This window comes from Mus musculus, chromosome 9 (genome assembly GCF_000001635.26).
Source record: "Mus musculus strain C57BL/6J chromosome 9, GRCm38.p6 C57BL/6J".
In the NCBI taxonomy this organism is placed as follows: domain Eukaryota; kingdom Metazoa; phylum Chordata; class Mammalia; order Rodentia; family Muridae; genus Mus; species Mus musculus.
The window spans coordinates 63452285-63474991 of NC_000075.6; the positions used below are offsets into that span (position 1 = coordinate 63452285).

The window sequence follows — 22707 nt, forward strand, 5'->3', positions numbered from 1 at the left end:
TAGGAATGACACATAGGGGCAAGAGGGAGGAAATGAAAGGATGCTACTGATTCGAGGTGCAACCTCTGTTCCTATAGTTGCTAAACCTCACCAGCAGCAGGTCTCAGGCCTATCATCCTAGTGATAACAAAGGAGACAGTAATACAGAGAGGCAGGCCATGGAAGGCCTCATTAGCCAAGCTAGGAAGAGCACAGGAGTCTGGTCTTTTAAAATCATGGCTAGGAAATGAAACCTCTAATACTGGAATGGCTTACATCTGGTTGAGTCACTAGTCAAAGGAACCCATGGAGACCCCCAAACATCTCAGGTTATTGCCAAGACTATTGGTTATGCTCCACATCTTGATTGTAAGACCTTATTGCACAAAGTCAAGCTTGTGCCTAACCACAGCCTTCACCCCTACTGACTCTTGTTCATGGCACTGGAAGGTACTCTGCATGCTACCACTAACCCAACTACAAACCCTGCAATGATACTGCCTGCATGATATGCTGGTGCAATGGTGGCACAAATGTTGTGGGAGTAACCAACCACTCTTTGATTGTATTTAAGGTTCACTCCACGAGATAGAACCCATACCTGACAGTGCTCAGGTGGCTAAGAACCTGAGACTGGATAAGCCATGGACCTAGAAAAAAAAAACAAGTACTATTGTTCTGCTAAAGGAAAACAGCAATAAAATAACTCCTTAGGACATTCTGCTACACCCATAGGTCAGTGCCTCATTCAGCCATCATCAGAGAATCTGCTTTTTGCAGTAGATGGAAAATAACACAGAGACCCACAATTGGATAATGTGAGTGTAACACTCAGTCCTAAATGGGATCCAACTCCCTCCCTAACAGGTTCAGGGAACTATGTGGAAGGGGAGGCAGAGAGGCCCTTGAGAGCCTTAGGGAATGGATGACTTCAAGGAAACTGTCTTTTAGACACAACAGGACTAATACCCATATGAACTCAGAGAGACCATGGCAGCATGGACAGGTTCAATCCAGACAGGGTTCCAGTGCTGAAATGTGGAAGTGGACAAAGACTCCCACCTCTCACCAGGAAGTTATCTCCAGTTGACATTCTTTTGCAAGGGAAAAATTAGTTTCTCTAATGGAGTCTCACCTAAAGACACTTAACCACATGTAAGGGTAAGGGTAGCCCCGGCCCAGCAGGATGCCAGCACAAGACAAATTCAGTGGTATTTTTCTCATATGGCTTAGTTTGGGCATTTAAGAAAAAAATCTGACTGGTCTTTTGCTTGTCTGGTATGGATTCTGATTTTGTGTTTCTATGGTTTTATGTCTAGTTCTTTCATTTTTGTTTCTCTGTTTGTTTATTTTCTAAGGAGACAAAATAAAAGGGCATGAAATTTTGATGGGAAGGAGGGGAGAGGATTTGGGGGAGGAGAACCATAATCAATATATATTAAATGCCTTTTGTTTTTTATTTTTCAAAATATGGTTTCTCTGTGTAGCCCTGGCTGTCCTGGAACTTGCTCTGTGAACCAGGCAGGCCTTAAACTCAGAGATTCCACCTGCTTCTGCCTCCAAGTGCTGAGATTAAAGGTGTGTGTCACCATGCCAGACTGAAAAATTTTTTTTCTATTTAGAAAAAAAATCCCAGGTAAAAATCACTTTTTACTTTGCAGCAATCTTCACTGTAGTTTTTAGGCCAAGGGGAAAGAAGGGAGACAAGGAATCTTAGGGGAGTTCTATCATTCTAGTATGAGATGGTAGAGCAGATTCTAAGGTGATATCTTCATGGAGGCAGAGTACAGGTAATATCTGAGGCATTTTAGCAGCTAAAGTTATTGTAGCCCAGTTGTTGGCAGGGTGTGGGGCTGAGGAATGTCAGGCCTCTGGCTTGATCCTCCAAGAGAATGTACAGGGGGAAAGATCATCAGATAGATGATCTTTAAATTGCTTCACCTGAAGACTCAGAGCAACCAAGTCTAGGGGTTTGGGGTCTAGGAGTCTAAGCTTAAAATGGAAATTTTGACTAGAACAATAGGAGTGAGGGCTGTCAAAAATAGCTGGCTGTGTAGAGAAATATGAAGAGAACTGGGAGGCGCCCAAACAGAAAGCTGTGGCCTCTAGGCCTTCACACCCTGGTTCCTCTTCCCCGGTGGCTGCTCCCTTTTTATGGCAGAGACTGTCACATTTATGGACTTTGTTTTGAAAAGGCTCAGTGATCTGTCTGGTCCTTCAGTCTTTTTTTTTCCCCCTCACTTAGCAGTTGAGCAGTGCTCAATGCCAAATCAACCAGAAAGAATCTGTTGCTCACCAGCTCTGCCTGGATGCTAAGGCGCTTCCTTTCCCTTTCTGAATCTTCAGTAAAACGGGGCACTTCCAGGGTGCTCAGACTACAATTCAGATGACCATTTGTCAGGTAGAGGGTGAGCTGCGTCATGGCTAGCTGGTCACTGTATGAGAGGTTGAGGCCTGTTGTCCATACCTGGTTAAAACATGAGTCAGAGAAGTCAGGGTAGGATGAGACAGAAGACTATAGAGAGCCATTCCACTCCCAACTAGATCAGTAGGCCAAGCTAAACAAGTGGCCAATGAGATTCTTGAGTAAATGTCTTTGCTTCTGTTCCCACATCACATAGCTGAGGGATGAAGCTTGTTTCTTACATTAGAACATATGTGATTATGTAAGAAGTTAAAGAAATGAAAATACCTGGCCAAGACAATCAACAGAGGTCTTGGCTCTTGGTGACTTCATTTCTTTTGTTTGGCCTGTGGTTTGTCATTTCAGAGGTGGGCAGGGCAATGTTCTCTACTGAGACTGAATAAAAGCTAAGGAGGGTGGTAACTAAATTGGAAAAGTGTGTGCAGATAGGATGGGGTAAGAAAGGAGAGTTTGCCTTGAGTTTGGAAAAAAAAATGTGATTTTTATCAGAACATTCCAGAGATAAGGTGTAAGCTTAAGTCTACCATTTTAAACTTCTATTTTACATTATCAGCCTGCAAATTCACAGCGCCCTCAACAGTGACCTGATGATAACACCTGGAATTCTGAGCAGACTATAACGAAACAAAAATTTAAATGCTGTGAAAAACAGACAGGTTAGTTACATATTTACTGTGGGCTAGGTAGATAATTGAGTGTTGGTTATTAATTTATTTGACAGACATTTACTGAGCATCTACTATGTCTTTAACTGGCAGTGACAAAAGTAGGTCATGTGCTACCTTCTCCTTTTCCTTTAAGGTGACTTGTCATTTTAGACTCCCATGAGATACCCAGAATCCAACTTTGTTGAATGATTATGGCAGATCATGCCATGTCACTAGAGAGTCACTAGGTCATGCCATCAAGATGACAAATCCACATATGCTCAGTGCATCACAGATCAGTGTAATGTGCACTGTAACAATGATTATGGAAGTAGAAAGGACAGACTGGGTTTGGCTGGTGGTGTCCAGGCTGCCTCTGAAGGTGACATTTGACCTTTAAACTAGTAGTAAAGTGGCCGGGCATGGTGGCGCATGCCTTTAATCCCAGCACTCGGGAGGCAGAGGCAGGCGGATTTCTGAGTTCGAGGCCAGCCTGGTCTACAAAGTGAGTTCCAGGACAGCCAGGGCTATACAGAGAAACCCTGTCTCAAAAAAACCAAAAAAAAAAAAAAAAAAAAAAAAACAAAAAAACTAGTAATAAAGTCATGCTTTGCGTGGACCAAGAACATCTGGTGTGAACACAGACTTCTTTGCTCTTTCTAGGTACTTTAAAAACTACAAGCCATGCCACAGATAGAGAAACAGGTTCGGGAGGTACCTAAGTCTCCAGAGTAAGTAAGGGGTGGCACTCAGATTCTAATCATTTCTGCCTGGCCCCAAGCCCACCCTCCTCTCATGCACCTCTGGAAGAGAGGGTATTGATGCTGTACCAATCCTCCAGTCAAATTAAAAGTCAGAGTTGCAGAGAATCAGAACGTGTTCTTGTTTAATGCAGCCTATGCCATGGAAGTGTCTTGTGGAGAAAACATAAAGTATTGTATTTCTGGAGCATGCTGTAATTATCAGTAATGCATTTTCACCGTAGGAAGTTGGAAACTAACACATTTTCATGAAGATTTGATTAAATATTTTTTTCCTCTTAGAAGGCCTACAAGTGCCCCACTCACCAACTCTGTATGTTAAAATACATAATACATCTGCCCTAGAGTGGACTCCTCTCTCACAAATCTAGCAGTGAGTGACTTGAGTAAGCATTGAATGTAAATGACATCATTATAAGAATATTAAGGGGTCAAGCTGTCAGGGCCCCTTGCTAAACTGAAGCTAATTTCAGGATCATATTCTCACAGTAATCCTCTTTCATAACAACAAATAAATCACATTTGCAACAATTGTTAAGAACTAACTGCCAAGTATCTGCTGCAGTTGTAAACATGCTATTTGTCAACTTAAATATTTCCTGCTGTACAGAATTACATGTAAATCAGATGGGGACAGAAATCTCCTGTTCCCTATGAGGAGAGACTGAGCTTGCTGTTCCTACATGTCCCTCTCCAGAGTTTCTCTTCTCATGCTTTGGTGCTCTTGTTCAAAAAGAGATACACAAAACATTACTGATGTTTTTGTTAACTATATTGATGTCTTGGTGACAAGGCTTTTGATAAGAAAGCAGCATAATGTATAGGGAAAGACAGGACCAAGGTGTGGAGCGCCTGCCTGTGTATAGCCTCACACGCAGCAAACCATTAGACTTGTATCTAATGTATGCTCTCAGTCTCAGTGTCCTTAAGGATCAGGTCAGGTACAAACAGCAATACCTACCACGTGGGGTTTTGAAAAACAAACAAAACCCCCAAACACACATAAAATTGCCTGATAAAGTTGAATACAAATGTTACTTATACTAAGCATTCCCTTTAAGTGAACAGATTCCTCACTGAGCACAGTGGTGCAAGCCCATAATCTCAGCACTCAGGAGGCTGAATCAAACAAAGATTACAAGTTCAAGGCCAGCCTAGACTAACAGTGGGAAATGCTGTCTTTTAAAAAGAGTCTTAGGAGGCAGACTTTGTGTGGTTATCAGATGGCACCATTTCCTAACTGGTTTGGCTGTGGTGGTGGGCTTTGGGCCAGGTGCCTACTACTCTAGTTCCAGTTTACTTGTAAAGATACTGAGACCAAAAACTGCTTCACAGTTTACCTGAGATGGTAGAGCATGGCTAGGCTCTGAATTTGCTAGAGGCTAGTATTTTTGCTTCCCCAGGCTGCCCTATCCCCTTGGTTCTGGAAGGAAATAGGACACATTTCCTGAAGCCTCTTCCTCAACAGCAGGCTTGCCTGATTTGCTCAGATAATTGTTCCATTTTCCATCTGGTTTTTCATGCTGAAAACATTTTCCAAGGCATGCTTGTTTGTGTACAGGGGATCTGATCTCCCCCTCTAGATTGTTGGTCCTTTAGGGGAGGCTGCTAAGTCTTTGTCTTCCCACGGCCCCAGTGTGTGGGGGTATGGTTGGTGAGGCAGAATCTACACTCTATTCCAGTATCATACTGTGATTGCCTCTAGAACCATTCAGGAGCAGGTCTCTGGGGCCTCTTAGGGCTGAGTCCAGTTTCAGATCAACCAAATAGCCCTCTCTACTTCCTTGGTACGTGTCCCATGTGCTTACTGCCTCTTACTTAACCTTATTTTTGAATTTGAAATTCAATGTTAACTTTAAAAACTTACAGTTTCCTGTAGTGGACACAAGCGAGCCATGACAGTGGCCTGTATATAAACCACTCTGAGAATGGATAAGGACAATGGTGGTGACTTTGACATGACTTGCTATGATGGCTTGTAATGACTAGCCTGAGGATTAATTGATTAGATTTGAAGGTAAGGATAGTGCAGGAAAGACTTTTTAAAAATCACCCAATATGATCAGTTTACTTTATAAATGAAGCAACTCTAACATAGGTGGTAATGTGGTTCTCTCTGAGTCACAACTAAGCATCAAAGGTGCAGCAGAACCTACAAGTCCTATTTCTTGTCACATGATAACTGTTTGCTTGATGCTTTTCAAAAATGGTTTTGCTGAAAATAGCAAGAATGCTAGGGAAACTCACACCAAAGCCTTAAGAACACAAACAACGAGCCGGGCATGGTGGTGCACGCCTTTAATACCAGCACTTGGGAGGTAGAGGCAGGCAGATTTCTGAGTTCGAGGCCAGCCTGCTCTACAAAGTGAGTTCCAGGACAGCCAGGGCTATACAGAGAAATCCTGTCTTGAAAAACAAAAACAAACAAACAAACAAAAAAGAACACAAACACCACCACCAACTGCATTATTTGCAATACTGAAAACCTATAGCTTTCCAGCATTTGAGCATTAGATAAGAAAATTAGAATATATCCGAGTGATAAGATGGTATGTGATATTATTATGAGAGATGATGATTGTGAATAACATGAGGATACCGTGTGTACAAAAAGGAGGATAAGCAGTCACATAAGCAACATAACCCGAGCTTTGCAAAAATAGTAAGTACACAAAAGACCAGATGAGAATATTAGGACATGCTAACCATCAGTGTCAATATTAGCAGAATTATAACTGCACTTTCATGGATATTCTCAGACACATTCAGGATATGCACCATCTAACATGGTAGCTACCAGCACATGTAGCCACTGGGCACTTGAAATGTTGCTGGTACACATGCTGAATCTCCAAGATTGAGGCGATAAAAAGGAATACCTCATGAATAATATTTGATACTAATGAATACTGAAATACTGCTACTCTGGTTATGATGAGTTAAGTAAAAATGTTAACTTATCTTCAACTCTTTGTTACCTTGTAAACGTGGGATTGCTTGAAAATAATACTTATGTATATGTCTTAACAATCTCTAATCCATTGCACCTTTACCAAAGAGGAGGGCCCAGTGTGGGGAAGAGGAGGTCCTAGCTCTCTACCTCCCTGGATATTATGCCTGGATTTAGAGAACTAACACGGGCCAGAATTGTTCTGCTCTCAGGTTCTTTGGTATGACAAGGCAACAACGTGCTTCTATGTGAGAAGGAGTGGGAGAGAGACTTAATATAAAGCCCCTTTTGCCTTAGGTACTCTGGGCAGATGGAGGCCGCCTGCTCACCCCTGCTGCTTCTGCCTCTTTCTGGTGACAGGCAGAATGGATGGGTGGTAGAGCATACAGATGTGGGCAGCTGTGCTTTGGTCCTACATTCTGTAATTGTCTTCAAGTGCAAGTCAAGTTCCATGGCAAAGAGCTTTGTCTTGCTTCTTGCTAGCTGCCTTTTGTGAGCCTGAGGGTAAAAATGAGACTGAGAGACAAGGTTATAGATTATGTAGTAAGCATCGAAGAACCAGAATTTGTGAGCTTTAAGAGTTTGGAGCAGAAACTGAAGGAAAGGCCATCCAGTGACTGTCCCACCTGGGGATCCATCCCATATACAGTCACCAAACCCAGACACTATTGTGGATGCCAACAAGTGCTTGCTGACAGGATCCTGATATAGCTGTCTCCTGAGGGGCTCTACCAGTGTCTGACAAATACAGAAGTGGAGGCTCACAGCCATCCATTAGACTAAGCACAAGGTCCCCAATGAAGGAGCTAGAGAAAGGACCCAATGAGCTAAAGGGGTTTGCAGCCCCATAGGAGGAACATCAATATGAACTAACCAGACCCCCCCAGAGCTCCCAGGGACTAAGCCACCAACCAAAGAGTACACAAGGAGGGACTCAAGGCTTCAGTCCCATATGTATCAGAGAATGGCCTTGTGGAATATCAGTGAGAGGAGAGGCCCTTGGTCTTATGAAGGATCAATGTCCCAGTGTAGGGGAATGCCAGGATAGGGAAGTGGGAATGGGTGGGTTAGTGAGCAGGGGAAGGGGGATTGGATGGGGGGAGGTTGGAGGAGAAACAAGGAAAAGGGTTAAAATTTGAAATGTAAATAAAGAAAATATCTAATAAAAATGGGGAAAAAAAGAATCTACAGATGTTTTTTACAAACTCATCTTAACATTTTCACCCCCTTCTCTTTTCTGTAGGGAAACTGAGGCTCTGAGCAGTTAAGAGGCCAACGATCCAGGTTTATGCTATCAGTGTCTGAGATACAATTAAGTCACCTTTTTGGGTGACATTTCCCTTGACTAGTACCTCAAGATTATGATCCAGGTGGACCATCCCTCCATTGCCTCCAGACATGTCTATGACGCTACCTAGGGATTGTGAAGATTTACCACCTGGTGGAAAATTAAAAAAAAAAAGACTTATTCTGCAAATTGACCAAGCTTAAGAGATACAGCACTGAGAATTCACCCACTACAGAGCTGGTAACCAGGCCTTCAGAGTAAGCTGTGATGTATAGCCATTCTCCTCAGCAGCCTGTTTGACTGAGGGATATAGGAATGACTGCCCTTACCCATGTTTTTGTTCAGATTTATGGTTCTAAATCTGATGGAAAATCTATCATTGGACCATTTGATTCTTCCTAAAGAAAGGCCAAACCACCTGTCAAACCCACGAGCAACACAGCAATGGCTAAGCTGAAGAAGCCAAGTTATATGTCTAGCTCCTCTGTGGGTGGCAGGATCCAGCTGTGGGGAGTCCAAGGTTCCTTGTGTTCTTCTGGCTTGACTATGGTGAGTAAAGGGCTTATTTTCCATATACCACTAAGTGGCAAGAAAGGACTTGTGGCTTAACTGTCTCTAGTTTGTTGCGCTTTACCAAAGAGGAGGACCCAGTGTGGGGCGAGGATACAATATCAGAGGCTGAGAATTTGTTGGACCACCGGTGTTGAGTAGAGAGGAATTACATGTTCTGGTGTCTATTTTTGAAGAGCTGGTATGCAGTAAGAGAAGAAACTATGACTGTCAAGGATGGAGACATGAGTCTAGTCAGGATGACACTGCCATAGAAGTTTGGGTGACAGATGGCAGTGGAAAGATCAGAAAGAATGGGAACCATTATGGGTGAAAGGACACAGACACATCTCAAAATCAGATCTTAGAGGACATCCTGATGGGTCTCGTGTGGGACATGTGACAAAAAGAAGAGTCAGAGAATCAAAGATATCTTAAATTTCTCCAGAAAATGGAAGGACTATTTCCCAGTAGAGCAGATTAAGGACAAGTTACAGGGTAAATCCAGGCTTCAGGGGTAGGTTTGTTCAGCTTGAGATACTTCTGTTGGACAATGTTTTGGTGGACAGGATGAGAGCTAAGGCACTTCTTCTTTCTCACTGTATTTCAGGAGCATGTGTTGGGCTATACTGTAGGCTTAAAGACAAATCAGGCCCTGGTAAGGAGGCATCTCATCTCTGTTGTCATTCTTGAGACAGGTGAGGCCCATAGGACCTGAAGCCTTATCTAAGAGACTGTGGTAGAGACCAGTCATCCATCCTGCTTCTCACCATGGTTTGGTCCACATGCACTAAGCTTTTGAAGGCTAGGGCGATAAGTAGGGAGAGAGAAGCATCCGCAGCTGAGGGTAAAGACTAAAGAGGATAGTGGTTTAGCAGAGGCAAGCGACCTCCTGGAATGAGACCCTGGGACCAGAGTTACAAGGACTTGCTGAAGATGCCAGTCTTTCCTCTGCTGTCTGTCTGGTCATCAGCAATTTTGTTCCCTCTCTCTGGCCCTACTTCCTTGTCTATTAACACAAGCCAAAGGCGGTGACTGCATCTTAATGATAGAGTATTTGCCTAGCACACATGAGGCCTTAGGTTCAATCACTAATACTGCAAAATCAAACCAAACACAGCGGGCCTAACAGCATGGATCCCTGTGGTCTGTGGTGAGGTGACTACATGAGGCTATTACTGTAGGGCCTGGCAGACCCAAGTCTGTCTGTTCCCATGATCATTCTTCCCATAGAACTTTGGAGACAGTTTGATAGTCAGGGTAGTAGGAGGTCTCAGTTGTTGGACTCTGACTTTTATATACTTGCCTTCATCTCAGACACAGGATGCAGAACAGGCCCCAGCATCTCCATAAACATGAAGTAGTGATCTCTTTGCCATAGTAAATGACATCTCTTCCCATCTTGGATTATTAAAATGTCAGACAGCATTGAGTGCTCCATGTAGTAGACATACCTGACACTTAATGTTTAAGTAAGTGGGTACACTGCACTGACAGAATTTTTAATTTGTAAATATGATTGTGATATTTTAGTAAGAGTTGTTTGCATTGCATTAAAACAAATCCATAGACAGAGGAACAGCTGCCTCTTGGCCTGTTGCCACCTAGTGGCCATTTCTGGGATAGCCCAATGTTTTCTAGAAGTCTCTAAGAGATGGGAACAGTCCCTAACCAGACTACCTGATCAACAACTGAAACTTCTGGAGTCCCTCCTGAAGTACTTCCCATGCTGCGATTAATATTGTTTGCCCTTCGGGCATGACAAATTACATCTCCATAAGGCCATCTTCAAACAGCTAAAGCATCCATCCTTGGACATCTCCCGCCCTACTCAGGGCCTTATTTTGGTTCTTAGAGTCTACAGGGTCAGAGGCAATAAAGCACCCGAGTCCCGGCTCTTAGCAGTCAGGGCCAAATAACCCAGTATGCCTCCCGCCTCCATGATTTTCAAACGTTTAGATATTTAGATTTAAAATATTTACATTTTAAAAAATAGTTAATGACAACTGGGCAGTGCTGGTACACACCTTTAGTCTGTACTCGAGAGGCAGTGGCAGGCTGATCTCTGTGAGTTTGGGTCCAGCTTGGTCTATGGAGTGAGTTCCAAGACAGCCAGAAATACACAGAGAAACTCTGTTTTTTTGAAAACAAAACAAAACAAAAAACAAAAAAAGACAAAACAAAAAAGTTAATGGCTTCCAAGTATGAAAATTTGGAATAAAATAACAAGAAATATTTTTAAAGTGTCCACAAAGTAACGACACTTTTTAAGAAAGGATGCTTAAATCAGATTCCATTCGAGTGCATTTGGACCCTACAGGATGAGGACAGGTGAAACATCTGTAAAACTGGAAAGGCCGTAGGTGCTGTGGGCTCTGAGGCAGTTCTAGCCTGGAAGCACAGAACAACCTTCTCACCCACCTCCTCACTCTCTGACTACGTGGGAGGTGGACAGACTCTCTCAGCTCCTGTCATTCAATGAGGAACTAACTGGTAGCAGAGCCCAAGTTCATAACCCTTAGTCTCACTCATCTGTAACACTAGTTACCAGCATCAATAGACCAGCTTTTTCTATGGCACTAGGAACTTCTCTGCCACATTAGAAATTCTTTCAGGATATGCCAAAAATCACACTAGAAATTGATTAATTTGGTTCTCTAAAATGAAAAAAAAATGAAGTTTAAAACTGCAGCAGCAGCAGCTACACTGTTTCTCACTTTAAAAAAAAATCACAATTTTAAGTACACTCTTGCATTTTCTGTTTCCTACTCTGGGCTTCTGTCATCACAATTTATGATCCTTCTTGTGTTATTAAAAACTGATGACCTAATTGGTATTATTTATAATCTTAGTGTACAGAATTACACACTCATTTTTCTTTCTTTTGTTTCTGCTTAAGCATTTTCTTGCCTTTTTATGGCTTTTTGGAAGGCCATTTTCTTATTTGGAAATTGATCACTAAACATTAGTAAACATGAAAATCTAATTTCCATAACCAGTTTTTAAAGGACTATTGATTGTTTGCCCCTGCATGTGATGGAGAGAAGGAATCCCACACTCCGTGTGGCGGTTAGTGACTCTCAGGCTGTATATCAGGGCTGGGGGATGACCGGCTTCTCTGAGAAGTGGCCGGCCCTTAGGATGTGCTTTGTCTGATCTAAAAGGCTTTCTTTGTGGGAGTGTTCAAAGCAGAAGAGCTCTTGTTGTGTAGCAGGGAGGCTTTCTGTGTGCAGTCCTTGTGTGCATGGAGGACTTTTGTGCAAAGCAAGGTAGTCTCTGGGTGAGGAGGAGAGCACCTACACAGGCCTCAGGCCTCACAACGCATCCCAGTACAGTCCCCTGTCCTCCCTAGGCTGCTCTGCAGCCCCAGTAAACCCTAGTCTCCTAGAAACAATAATTCTGGTTGCAGACTACATAGGCAAGAAACATGGATTGTGAAAGTGATGGCTTTAGAGTTCATCTAGCCCACCTGCTTTAGAGCCTAGGGGCAAGGCTCTGACAAGGAAGAGACATGGATGAGAGCAGAGTTCAGACCACAGTTCAATGTTCTTGGTGGTAAATCCAAGGCTAGTTTATTTAAGTTTGAGACATTCCAAGAAAGAAAATGAGGCCAAGAACAGAAGCCTGTTTTTACATTTCTGTATCCCAACCAACACCTAGCATGACACTCGATAGAAGTCATGCCAATCAATATGTCTCCATTGGATAATTAAACTAAACAACATGAGAAGAGATCGTAGTTAAATCCTCAAAAGCTAAACTTACACTGTGTTACACTGTGACCCATAGATTCCACTAGTGGACATGTAATGCAAAGAAAGGAAAACGTATTTCTGCAAAAACTTCCATGAATGCTCAAAGCAAAGATCATTGTCTTTCCATCTCTAAGAACAAAAGTCCAGAGCAAACAACTGAGTTATCATGTCTGCCCTAACTCTGCCTCTGGCAGTCAGTACTTAAGAAGGATCAGGACCCAAAGAGCTTTGTGTCATCCAAGCTCTTTCAGTGAAAAGTAGACGCAATTAATATCCTTTAACTGGTGGAAAAACAAAATGTGGTATAGCCATACAAAAGAATATTACTGAACCATAAAAAAGAATCATCGGTACAACCAATACTTGCTACCATGTGACTGAACTTTGAAAACACAGTACATCAAAGAAAAGTCACCAAAGACCACCCACTGTATGATCACACTTACATGAGATGCCTAAGATAATGAAATCCATAGAGACAGAAAGTAGTTCACAGTGGATAAGGAGAAGAGGGATGGGAAATGGCTACTAAGGGTTCTATAGTCATTGGATGGGGAGGAGTGAAATAAATGTCAAATTTGATAAAGGTGGTGGTTGTGCAAGTCTAAATACATGCAGAACTACTAAGTACCTCCTTTGGGGAAGTGACCTTTATGGCATAAGGTATATCAATAAGGTTGTTACACACACATCCATTGTAGTATAGACAGTTGCATAATCTGTGTGTCCCTTATTTGACTGTGGTTGGGTATAGATGATAACTGAATAAACAGGTCTATGACAAACTACCTCTCAAGTGGCCTTCTGGGTTTGCCTTAGCTACTTTTCAAGTCAGAACCTAATAAAACTTTGCTATGTATGTCCAACAAATATCCATCACATACACTAAAGCTAACTAGCGACCCACAATACACACAGGGCTTAGTAAGCAGCCATGGGACAGAGGAGATAACAACTCATTAGCACAATATCGTAAGCAAAGTATCAGGTAGACTGAATGCCCTCTAAGGACACAGTGTCACTCTTCCAAAAGCCAGGCAACTTGTTCCTGCTCTAAATCACAGGCTTTCGTTTTATGTCAGCTTCTGGGTGGGGCACCATCGGATCCACAAGGCAGGCAGGGCTGGTCAGACTGGTTAACACATGACCTAGGAAAGCTGAGCCCAAGACACACCTTCCACCTTCTTACCCTGCTCAATCACCACACTGCATCTCCCACCCCAAGTTTCTATGTCCTCCTCAGGGAGCCTTCTCATCTCCATCACATTAACCCAGTAATTTACTAAATCCTGAATGATCTGGTGGTGGTGGAGGCATGGCTCCTAGGTGGCATATTTATTATAGTGCAGCCTTTGGAGGCTGGTTATCCGGAAGACAGCTTGGATTCCACTTTGTCTTTGCTGCCTACAGCGTCTTGTGTTTGAAAGAGTGATCATTCTATCAAGACAGCATGTCATCATTCTTATGGCTGTGGTATTTAGGAAACTTCCTATTTGATCTCATGTAGGGCAGACTACAGAAAGGAAATGTGGGAGAGGAAAGAGGAAGGGAAGTGAGTACTAAGGGCTATTAAGTGCAAGGCTCTGTGGGATTTTTTTTTTCCGCCATCCTCACAACAGCCTTGTGGAGTAGATAGTGAGTATGTGTTTATATAAGTGGAAATGGAGGGTCAAAGATTCCAGCCAAGCCACGGTGGAGTTAAAGTCCAGAGCCCAGGTTTCCTCTGCCATGCTTGATCCTAGTGAGGACAGAGCTGGGCCAGAGAAGTCATGTCAGGAAGTGCCACGAGTTACTAGATAGTTCTGAAGCCAGGAGGGCCCCCAATTCCCTGTGGATCTTACCATCCTTCTGCCTCATTTCTTATCATTTATCTGTAGAGTACCTTGAGAATTATATTTCCAGAGATTTGTCAGGACAGAGAAATACTGTCCAAGCCTCCTACCTCAGACCAGTAACTCCTGAAATTCTTTCCAGAAGTACATGGGTGAAGAAGCTCTGGGGCCTTGGGAAACATTCTAGTAGATTCACCACTGACAAAAAGTCATCTTGAGACTTCCGTCTGAGTAAGTGTGGTGAGTCTGGCTTTCCCACCTACCTTCCCTGGGCTCTGCCCATCTTAACCTCCTGGCTGCCAAGCTGCCCCCAGAGGCTGCTTGTAACTGACCACCTCTCTGGAACCAATGACCCCTGAGTAGATTTCTAACAAATGAACAAACAGAATTAATGGGAGGAGTGAAATAAATGTCAAATTTGATAAAGGTGGTGGTTGTACAAGTCTAAATACATAAATCCTTCCTTTTTTCTACCCCATTTCTCTTCCTCCTCCTCTCTACCCATTCATTCACTGCACTGTCTCTTAATGTGCTTTCATTTCTGAAGGATTCACCAGAAGGCTCTCAGTTATCAAATCTGTAAGGATCAAATCTGAGTTTTAGCTGTTTATGCCCACTAAATGTCTCACATAAAAAGCAATTGTGAAATTACTTTTTCATATTTCTCTCTTCTTTTGTTCATACCCCCTAAAATCTGGGGTGGCATATTCTCTAGGTCTTCAACGTGACTTGAAGTTTCACAGTGTTATTTATTTACTTGGAAAGTGTCTTTGTTTTGAGCTTTAGAAATGACTTCGTGCTCTGCACGTCTGTTGCAGAGGGTAGGGAACCTCACTGCGGTGGTGTAGTAGGAGATAGTCAACACATGCTTCGCCATGTGTAGGGAAGGGCTCAGTTGTCTGACCTGGAAGTAGATGCTAAACTTAGGAGAACTTTTGTCAGCTTTCTGCCTTCCCGTGCTCCCCCTTAGGGAGGGGTGGGCTTCACTGATTTGTTGGGGCTTGGTTTTTGTAAAGGTTCCTTACTCTGCCTGAACAGATTTCAGTGGTTGGTTTAATATCTTTTATATATGTAGAAATTTGTATAGAACCTTAGAGAGGTTAAAAAAAACAACAGGCCTAAGTTAAGTAGGTCCTCCAGGTCAGCCAGGCCTGTGGCGTGATGAGCAGATCAGCTTCACAAGAAGGGGGCCTTTTTATTTGTTCATAAGGATTTGAATCCAACAATACAGTAAATCTTATGTTTAAGAAAGTGAAATATATGTTGGAAGGAATATGCGTATTGTTAAAACATTTCTATTTATGTAAAAGATTCATGTAATTTTATAAAGGATTTTAAGTGCTGTGTTAGACTGTACTAGTAACAGATGTTCAACCACATGTTTATGTTGTTGTTTTACTGAAAAGTCATGCACTACCTGATATTTTATTTTTAAAACATACCAATGCCATCACATTTTAAGTTAGCTCAAATTAGTTATTACTAGAGAAATATAAATAATTAAAAATAACAGAAGGGCTCTTAAAAACTAATACCGCTGATAAAGCTAGAAGATTTTGTTAAAGGAGTCCCTTCAGAATTCCAGGCTTGTATGCCACTTCTTGTTCTTTTTCTGCAAAGACAGATGGTGTCAGTAATTGCCTATATATTTAATTAAGTTAAAAAGCTACATAGGAAGGGCTTGGCAAAACAAAACAAAACAAAACAAAACAAAACAAAACAGGAAACTTGTGTTATGAGCAAAGAAAGAAAAGGGGCAGACACTGGTGACGTAAGACAGCACTTCCATCCCTGAGAGATACTCAGATGCCCATGTGTACTGGATGTGGGCTGCACTTATCCATACACTTACAAGAATAATGACAAATTACATGCTAGAAGGGTCGACAGTAGCACCAATGGAAGGGGAATGATCCTACCTAAGTGCCCCTACTATTTGACCTAACACTTGAGTCACCTCCATTTTGTCTAAATACTTGAGCAGTTACTCTAAACCCCTCTTACAGTGTTTCCTGGGATTCCTTACCTAACAGTCTGGCTAATCATTGTGAAATTATTATTGGTGGTGGTGGGTGTGGGGGTGCAGCAGCTACTTATAGAAAGTGGTTTGGAAAACTGACTTAGCCATTCTTGTGGTGTCTGTTTTCAATGTTCCCATCCCGTGAATCCACCTTCTGGCTTAATGGCAATATGGTGCTCCCAGCTGTGGTATAGTATATGGGCTGCACATTTAAACTCTTAAAGCTTAAAAATGGCTACCACAACACTGATTTTATTCCATTTCTCTTAGTCATTAACATTTAACGATTACCTTATGTGCTGAGCACAAGGATGGAATATATTAACAAAAATAGGAGATGTGTTTTTCTGGCTTTAAGCTGTTCAACTCAATTCAACTAGCATATTGAGGAAATGCAAGGGAATAGACATTTTCTCTGGTGTGTGTGTGGGCGGGGGGGTGGTGCTTACAAGAGAGTCATCATCAGCCTGTGCAGCACTACAGTGTTAGCTGGGAAAGACCACAAGCTTGTAGTCACATAAGTCATGGTTGGAACCTGACTTAGCTGCTTCATAGCAATGTGGCCCTGAATATGGCATAGTAGCCACAGTTTCCTCATTTGTAAATTAGGGATAATAATTTACAATGGTTATTAGAGCACTTACTCTGACTATTGGTACTACACATCTCAGCTCCATGAAACTAGAAGATTAAGCAGCAGTTGAAAGGGGATTAATTAAGGTAGGTTTCCATGTAGAGTTGAATTTTGAAAGGAGGGAATTTAAAACTTGCATACTAACAGACAAAAAATGAAAGGCAAGTTGGGATAAAGGCAGACTGAGAGGTAGGAAGATAATACATTTGTTGAAAATGGAGTCACTAACTTGTTTTGGAGAGTCCTATGGATGTGATACATAAAATCCACAAATAACACCATATTTATTGCAGGAGGGAATAGGTAATATCTGAGGCAAATTATCCTGTGTATCATTGTCATTCCAACTTCATGCTACAGGAAAAATTATTGAGAGTTAAGGACAGTTTTGTGGAGCCCATTAGCTCAACAGCAATGGACAACTTGACTTAAAAATGGGTAGGAGATTAAACAGACCATTTCTAAAGAAGACATACAAGAGGCCAGTAGACATATGAAGGGTGTTCAACTAATTATCAATGACATGCATATTGGAACCATGAGATCCTCACATGTATTAGAACAGCTATTGCCATGGTGTGGGTGTGGTCCATTCATTGCCCCATGTGGCAGCAAACACCTTTAATCCCAGAACTCAGGAAATGAAGGCAGTTGAATTTCTGTCAGTTCAAGACTAGTGTGGTCTACATAACAAGTTCCAGGAGAGCCAGGGCTCCATAGAAAGATATAGTATATTATTATAATTATAACTACCATTGCCAGTATGGAAAAAATTACAGTGTCTCCTGAGAAAGAGAAAGAATAGGGAGAGTGGAGAGATGGCTCAGTAGTTAAGCACTGGCTGCTCCTTCAGAGGACCTGGTTTCAGTTGCCAGTACTCACATAGTGGCTTATAACTGTCTGTAACTCCAGTTCTGGGGAACTTCTGATCCAGGTACACACGTGGTACACATACATACATACATGTAGGCATAATGCAAATATAAAATTTTTTAAAAGTTAGAAAAATTTAAAAATAATCATAAATCCCCAAATCTTTAGAAATAAATAAAAATAAGAGAATTATCATATGATTCAGCAATTCCGCTATCGGGTGTATACCCAAAGAAAATAAAGTCATTATTTTGAAGAGATACACATCTCTATGTTCATAACAGCATCATTCATAATACCCAAGATCTTGAGACAGTTATTTAATTGGTTGATAGATAAAGAAATTGTGGTGTATACACATACAGATGTAGATGCACAAAATGGCATATTAGCCATTGAGAGGGAAATTCTAACATTTGTGATAACATGAGTGAGCCTGAAGGACACTATGGCAAGTGAAATAAGTTAGGCATAGGAAGACGAGCATACATGGTTTTACCTACATATAGAACCTAAAAATGTCTAGCAGGGGTCAGGAGGTAGGAGAAATACTTCAAATTGAATAAACTATTAAAAAGTACTGTGTGGGATGAATTTACTGTCTCCTGCGTGAGATACGGTTCGACCCGGAGCTCCACCATTATGGCTCTGCCATGTGGTTGACACCTCTGTCTCCTGCGGGAGATATGTGTCGGCCTGGAGCTCTGTCATTAAACTATCTCATGCTTTTACATCAAGATGGTCGTCTGTTCGTGATTCTTGGGTGCATGCCGAATCGGGAATTCAGTGGGGGTTTCCCCACTAGGTTCTTTCATTTGGAGGTCCCACCAAGATCTGTGTGACACCCAGGAACCCTGAAAGGTCCCTTGGAGGGTGGCCCCGCCCTAAGCTGCTAACCATCGAGGGAGACATCTGCCCACTTAAAACTTCTGTCCCAGCAAATAACTGTAGTGGCACCCCACACTCTTGAAAGCATTATCCAAAAGCCCCCTGACTGATGGATGACGACCAACGCTCCTGTGACACATTATCAGAGCTTTTTGTTGACTGAACGAGTGACCTTCGCTCCACCTGCTGTCCTCAATCTCGATACCCTACTGCCCTACTCATCACTGCGCTGACGTTCTGGCAGAAGAAACTGGTACTCAAAATGATCTGAAGGATCAGATCAGCCTTGGCCTGAGAGTTCGAGCTGGTACAAGGATGGCAGTAGCCTTGCGGTTGAAGACACCTTTTCAAGGTGGGTAGAAGCTTTTCCAAGCAGGACTGAGACGGCCAATGTGATAGCCAAGAAGATCCTAGAAGAAATCTTCCCGAGGTAGTGGACCTGCCTTTGTTGCCCAGGTAAATCAGGGACTGGCCAAGATGTTAGAGATTGGTTAGAAGTTACATTGTGCATACAGGCTCCAAAGCTCAGGACAGGTAGAAAAGATGAATAGAATTCTAAAAGAGACTGGTGCAGACTTGGTGCTCCTTCCCCTTGCCCTATTTAGAACTGAAAATACTCCCTCTTGGGGCCCCCATGCCCATCACTGTCTTAAATGATGTGTTTAAACCTACATGTTATTGTAATAATAATCTGTATGCTAAGTTAAAAGGCTTGCAGGTGGTGCAGAAAGAAGGCTGGTCACAATTGGCTACAGCAAACGAGCCAGGTACCCCAAAAGACATCTCACCAGTTCCAGCCAGAGATCTGATCTACATACACCTACATCATGCCCAGACCCTCAAGCCTCACTAGAAGGGTCCCTGCCTAGTTTTGTTTACTATCCCTTCTTATTCTGTTTTTGTTCTTATGATATCTATTCTCCACATAGAGATATAGACTTCTAAAATTCTAAGATTAGAATTACTTAGTAGAAGAAGAGGGGAATGAAAGGAAATAAAACTTGAGACCTGTGATTCATGTAATATATGTCAAATAGCCCAAAGAGTTGTTTGTGAGCTTTGAAACCTGGGGCTGAGAACATAGCAGAACAGGCCAGGACATGCCCGGGCAGGCCCGTCGTTCAGATGTTCCTGAGGCTGCTTAGCAATAAAGATAAAGAGAATGACATGCCGGACTGGCCCGGCACCTCCCTATCTCCCACCCTTCTGACCTAAGTTAAATGTTAACAGGCTGCTGATGTTTAAATGGACCAATCATGTGAAACCACACCAATTCCTCCCCCAGCCCCACCCCTTTTCTATAAAAATCCCTAGCTTCCTAGCTTCCAAGCCTCGGGGTCGAATCCACTGTCTCCTGCGTGAGATATGGTTCAACCCGGAGCTCCACCATTATGGCTCCGCCATGTGGTCGACACCTCTGTCTCCTGCGGGAGATATGTGTCGGCCCGGAGCTCCGTCATTAAACTACCTCATGCTTTTACATCAAAAAAAAAAAAAAAAAAAAAAAAAAGTACTGTGTGATATTGTGTGGCGTTGTGACTGTAGCTGATAATTCTGTGTGCCTGAAGACTGGCATACAGGAGTAATTTCTCACAAGCGAAGCAGCCATATGAAGTAGTGGGTGTGTTATCAAACTTGTGATAATCACTTTACAGTGTTCTTATACATTAAAATATCACAGTGTGTACCTTAAACACCTCCAATTTTTATTTGTTGGCTATACCTTAATAATGCTGGAGAGAAAGGAGGACAGCCTTGCAAGGGATCATTCATCCTACAGAAAGTGAGGTGACAGCTGACGTAGGAGGATAGCGTCAGCCTTGATTCTGCCGTGTTACGTGGCAAGGGGCACATTAGATGTGTAGGGAACTGTCTGGTCTGCTCTTTCTCAGCATTAAGGAAAGCGTCTCTGCCCTCAGGCTCACTGTCCTGAGTACTGTGTAAATGTGCGCCTTCTGAACAGTGTGCAGCCAGTGAGTATGCCCACAGTTCCTCTGCCCTGGAAGTGTGTCTTAGTTCTAAAAGGAAACAAGGATGTGAGAGGCATTGGGAGAAACTAACATAAACAAGACTACTGTGGCTTGGGATGTGAAGTATCCCCGCAAAATGTTCATGCTCTGAAAAGTGCTCATGTTCTGGGGGTTTCTGAGGACTTCAGGTGGTAGAGTGCAGGTGAAGCAGCACTGTGCTGGAGGCAGGTTCTTGAGAGCTCAGTCTTCCCCAGGTCCCCATGTGTATGTCTCTCCTTGTCCACCAGGAGCAAAGAAACTCCTCTGCCTGCCGTATAAGCCCACCTTAAGGTTCTGCCCAAGTGAAACCCTGACCTGAACCCTCTAGAACTGGACTCAAGTCTCACCCCTCACACTGTTTCTCGTTTAGGTGTGTTCATCTGTGGGAGAAAGGTAACTGAGACAAGCTCACTATGTAAGCTCTACAGGCTGCTCCATCAAGATCTGAGGCTCAGGCTTGGATTCAAGCTTCCTAAACATTAGGGATTGTAAAGTAAGGAGGTTAATAAAAACATTAAGAATAAGCACATATGGCAATATTGTATGTATAGCAAAGTCGGCCACTTGTTCACTGATGTAATTTCACACTATAAACCTGTCACCATGTGCTGGTGTCCCTTGCTCATCACCGTTATCATCATCACTCACAGGCCGCAGGTCTCTTTCACTGACAAAGGTGCAAACCTTTACAAGGACAGGCTTTGCTTCACTGTCTCAGGATCCTCTGGGATCCACTTCCCCTTCGCTAGGTATTAAGTTGTGATTAACAGTGTGCCTATTATAGCATTTAGAAACACTGACTAATAGGCACTTCTGTTTATACCAAAGGCCTATTAAATTTTAATTTAGATATCCACTATTAACCCTCTTATATATAAATAAAATACCTTCCCTAAAGAGGGGAAGTAAATCTCATTGAGCTCCCTTGGTGAATTCCTTATAGATCTTGAAAACAAAGATAAGAAGCTCTTGCAAATGATATTACCAGAGGGGGACTGAGAGAGAAGTATTCATTCATTCATTTAATAAATATTTATTCAGCATCTATTATCTGCCAGACAGGGTGCTAGGTGCTGGGCTTACAGAAATGAACAAGAAGGAATTATGATGTTTCTGTAGACCTCGGGTTTTGCATCCTCTGAAATAAATGTATTCATTTCTGATGCTTATATATCACTTTGAGATGATAATGCTCAGTGAGTTTTTAAAAATAATGCTAATTTGATTCAGATTCCACTTACAGTTAGAGAACCTGCTGAGGGTCTCTGTGACAGTTTTACATGTGCTTATGGCATTTGATTTAGTAACGACAGCACCTTGTATCTATCTGCTCAGCCTCTCAGAACATCCTCTGAGAAACAGGGAGGAATTTTCCACTTGTTAATGATAGATCAAGGCCCAGTGAATTATCTAAAGTATCATACTAGCCAGAGTGAAGAGAGGCTGAAATAGCATTACAATGAAATGTTCTTAGGTGATTTTTCTGTATGTAGACACCCACAGAAACACTTTTCAGAATAAACGGCTTGATATGCCCATGAAAGGTCCCTGATACAACCTGCATTCAAAGATGGGACTCTCGGGATATAATATGGCACACATGGGTGAAACCATCAGTGGATTGCATCTCTGACTGTACTAGTGGGAGGTACTGGAACTGTGAAGGGTGGGGCCTAGTTGGGAGATGTAGGTTACTTGAGGGTAAGGCTTGAAGGATGGAGTTTGTCCTCTAGCCCTTGTGCATGATACTTCAGCTTTGCTTCAGACCCACAGCAATGGAGCCAAGTAGCCATAGACTAAAGTCTCTGAAACTGTACTCTAAAGTAAATATTTCTTCCCCTCACATTCTTTTTCTCATAAATCAGCAGCAGAAGCATATAGTCTGATATACACCAGGAACTCCATTTTTGTCGTTCCTCACAATTTTCCCCTTGTGATAAGTCATCTTTTCTGATTGTCCTATTGATGAGGGGGCCATTACTAAGCACTTGTAGCCATTTTTCATTTCAGATTTTTTCTTAAAGATTGGATTTGGGTCCCATAATCCTTCCTCCCTGTCTTCTGCAGGATTCCCTGGGCTCTGCCTTAGTTTGGCTG

The 22707-nt window shown here is 42.4% G+C and overlaps 1 protein-coding gene and 1 long non-coding RNA gene across 12 annotated transcripts in view; one reads left to right on the forward strand and one right to left on the reverse strand.

The window, feature by feature from the left end:
* Positions 1–22707, forward strand: part of Gm16759 — a 134688-nt gene that overhangs the window by 52968 nt on the left and 59013 nt on the right. For 3 of the 4 annotated variants that reach the window (XR_003948339.1, XR_379542.4, XR_003948340.1), the window contains exon 2: positions 8006–8599. This is a non-coding gene — a long non-coding RNA (predicted gene, 16759). Of the gene's footprint in view, positions 1–3661; positions 3783–8005; positions 8600–22707 lie in introns of those variants that run through there. The other variant, XR_379543.3, reaches the window with a different exon arrangement.
* The window catches only part of Iqch (IQ motif containing H), a 181106-nt gene that overhangs the window by 30864 nt on the left and 127535 nt on the right, over positions 1–22707 (reverse strand). For 7 of the 8 annotated variants that reach the window (XR_003948058.1, XM_006511557.4, XM_006511553.4 and 4 more), the window contains one exon: positions 2276–2446. The exons of the other annotated variant lie outside the window; for it this stretch is intronic. Coding sequence is in view for 6 of the 7 variants with exons in the window: in XM_006511557.4 (XP_006511620.1) it covers positions 2276–2446 (171 nt within the window). In the remaining variant the exon portion in view is untranslated. The remainder of the gene's footprint in view (positions 1–2275; positions 2447–22707) is intronic. 8 annotated transcript variants of the gene reach the window in all.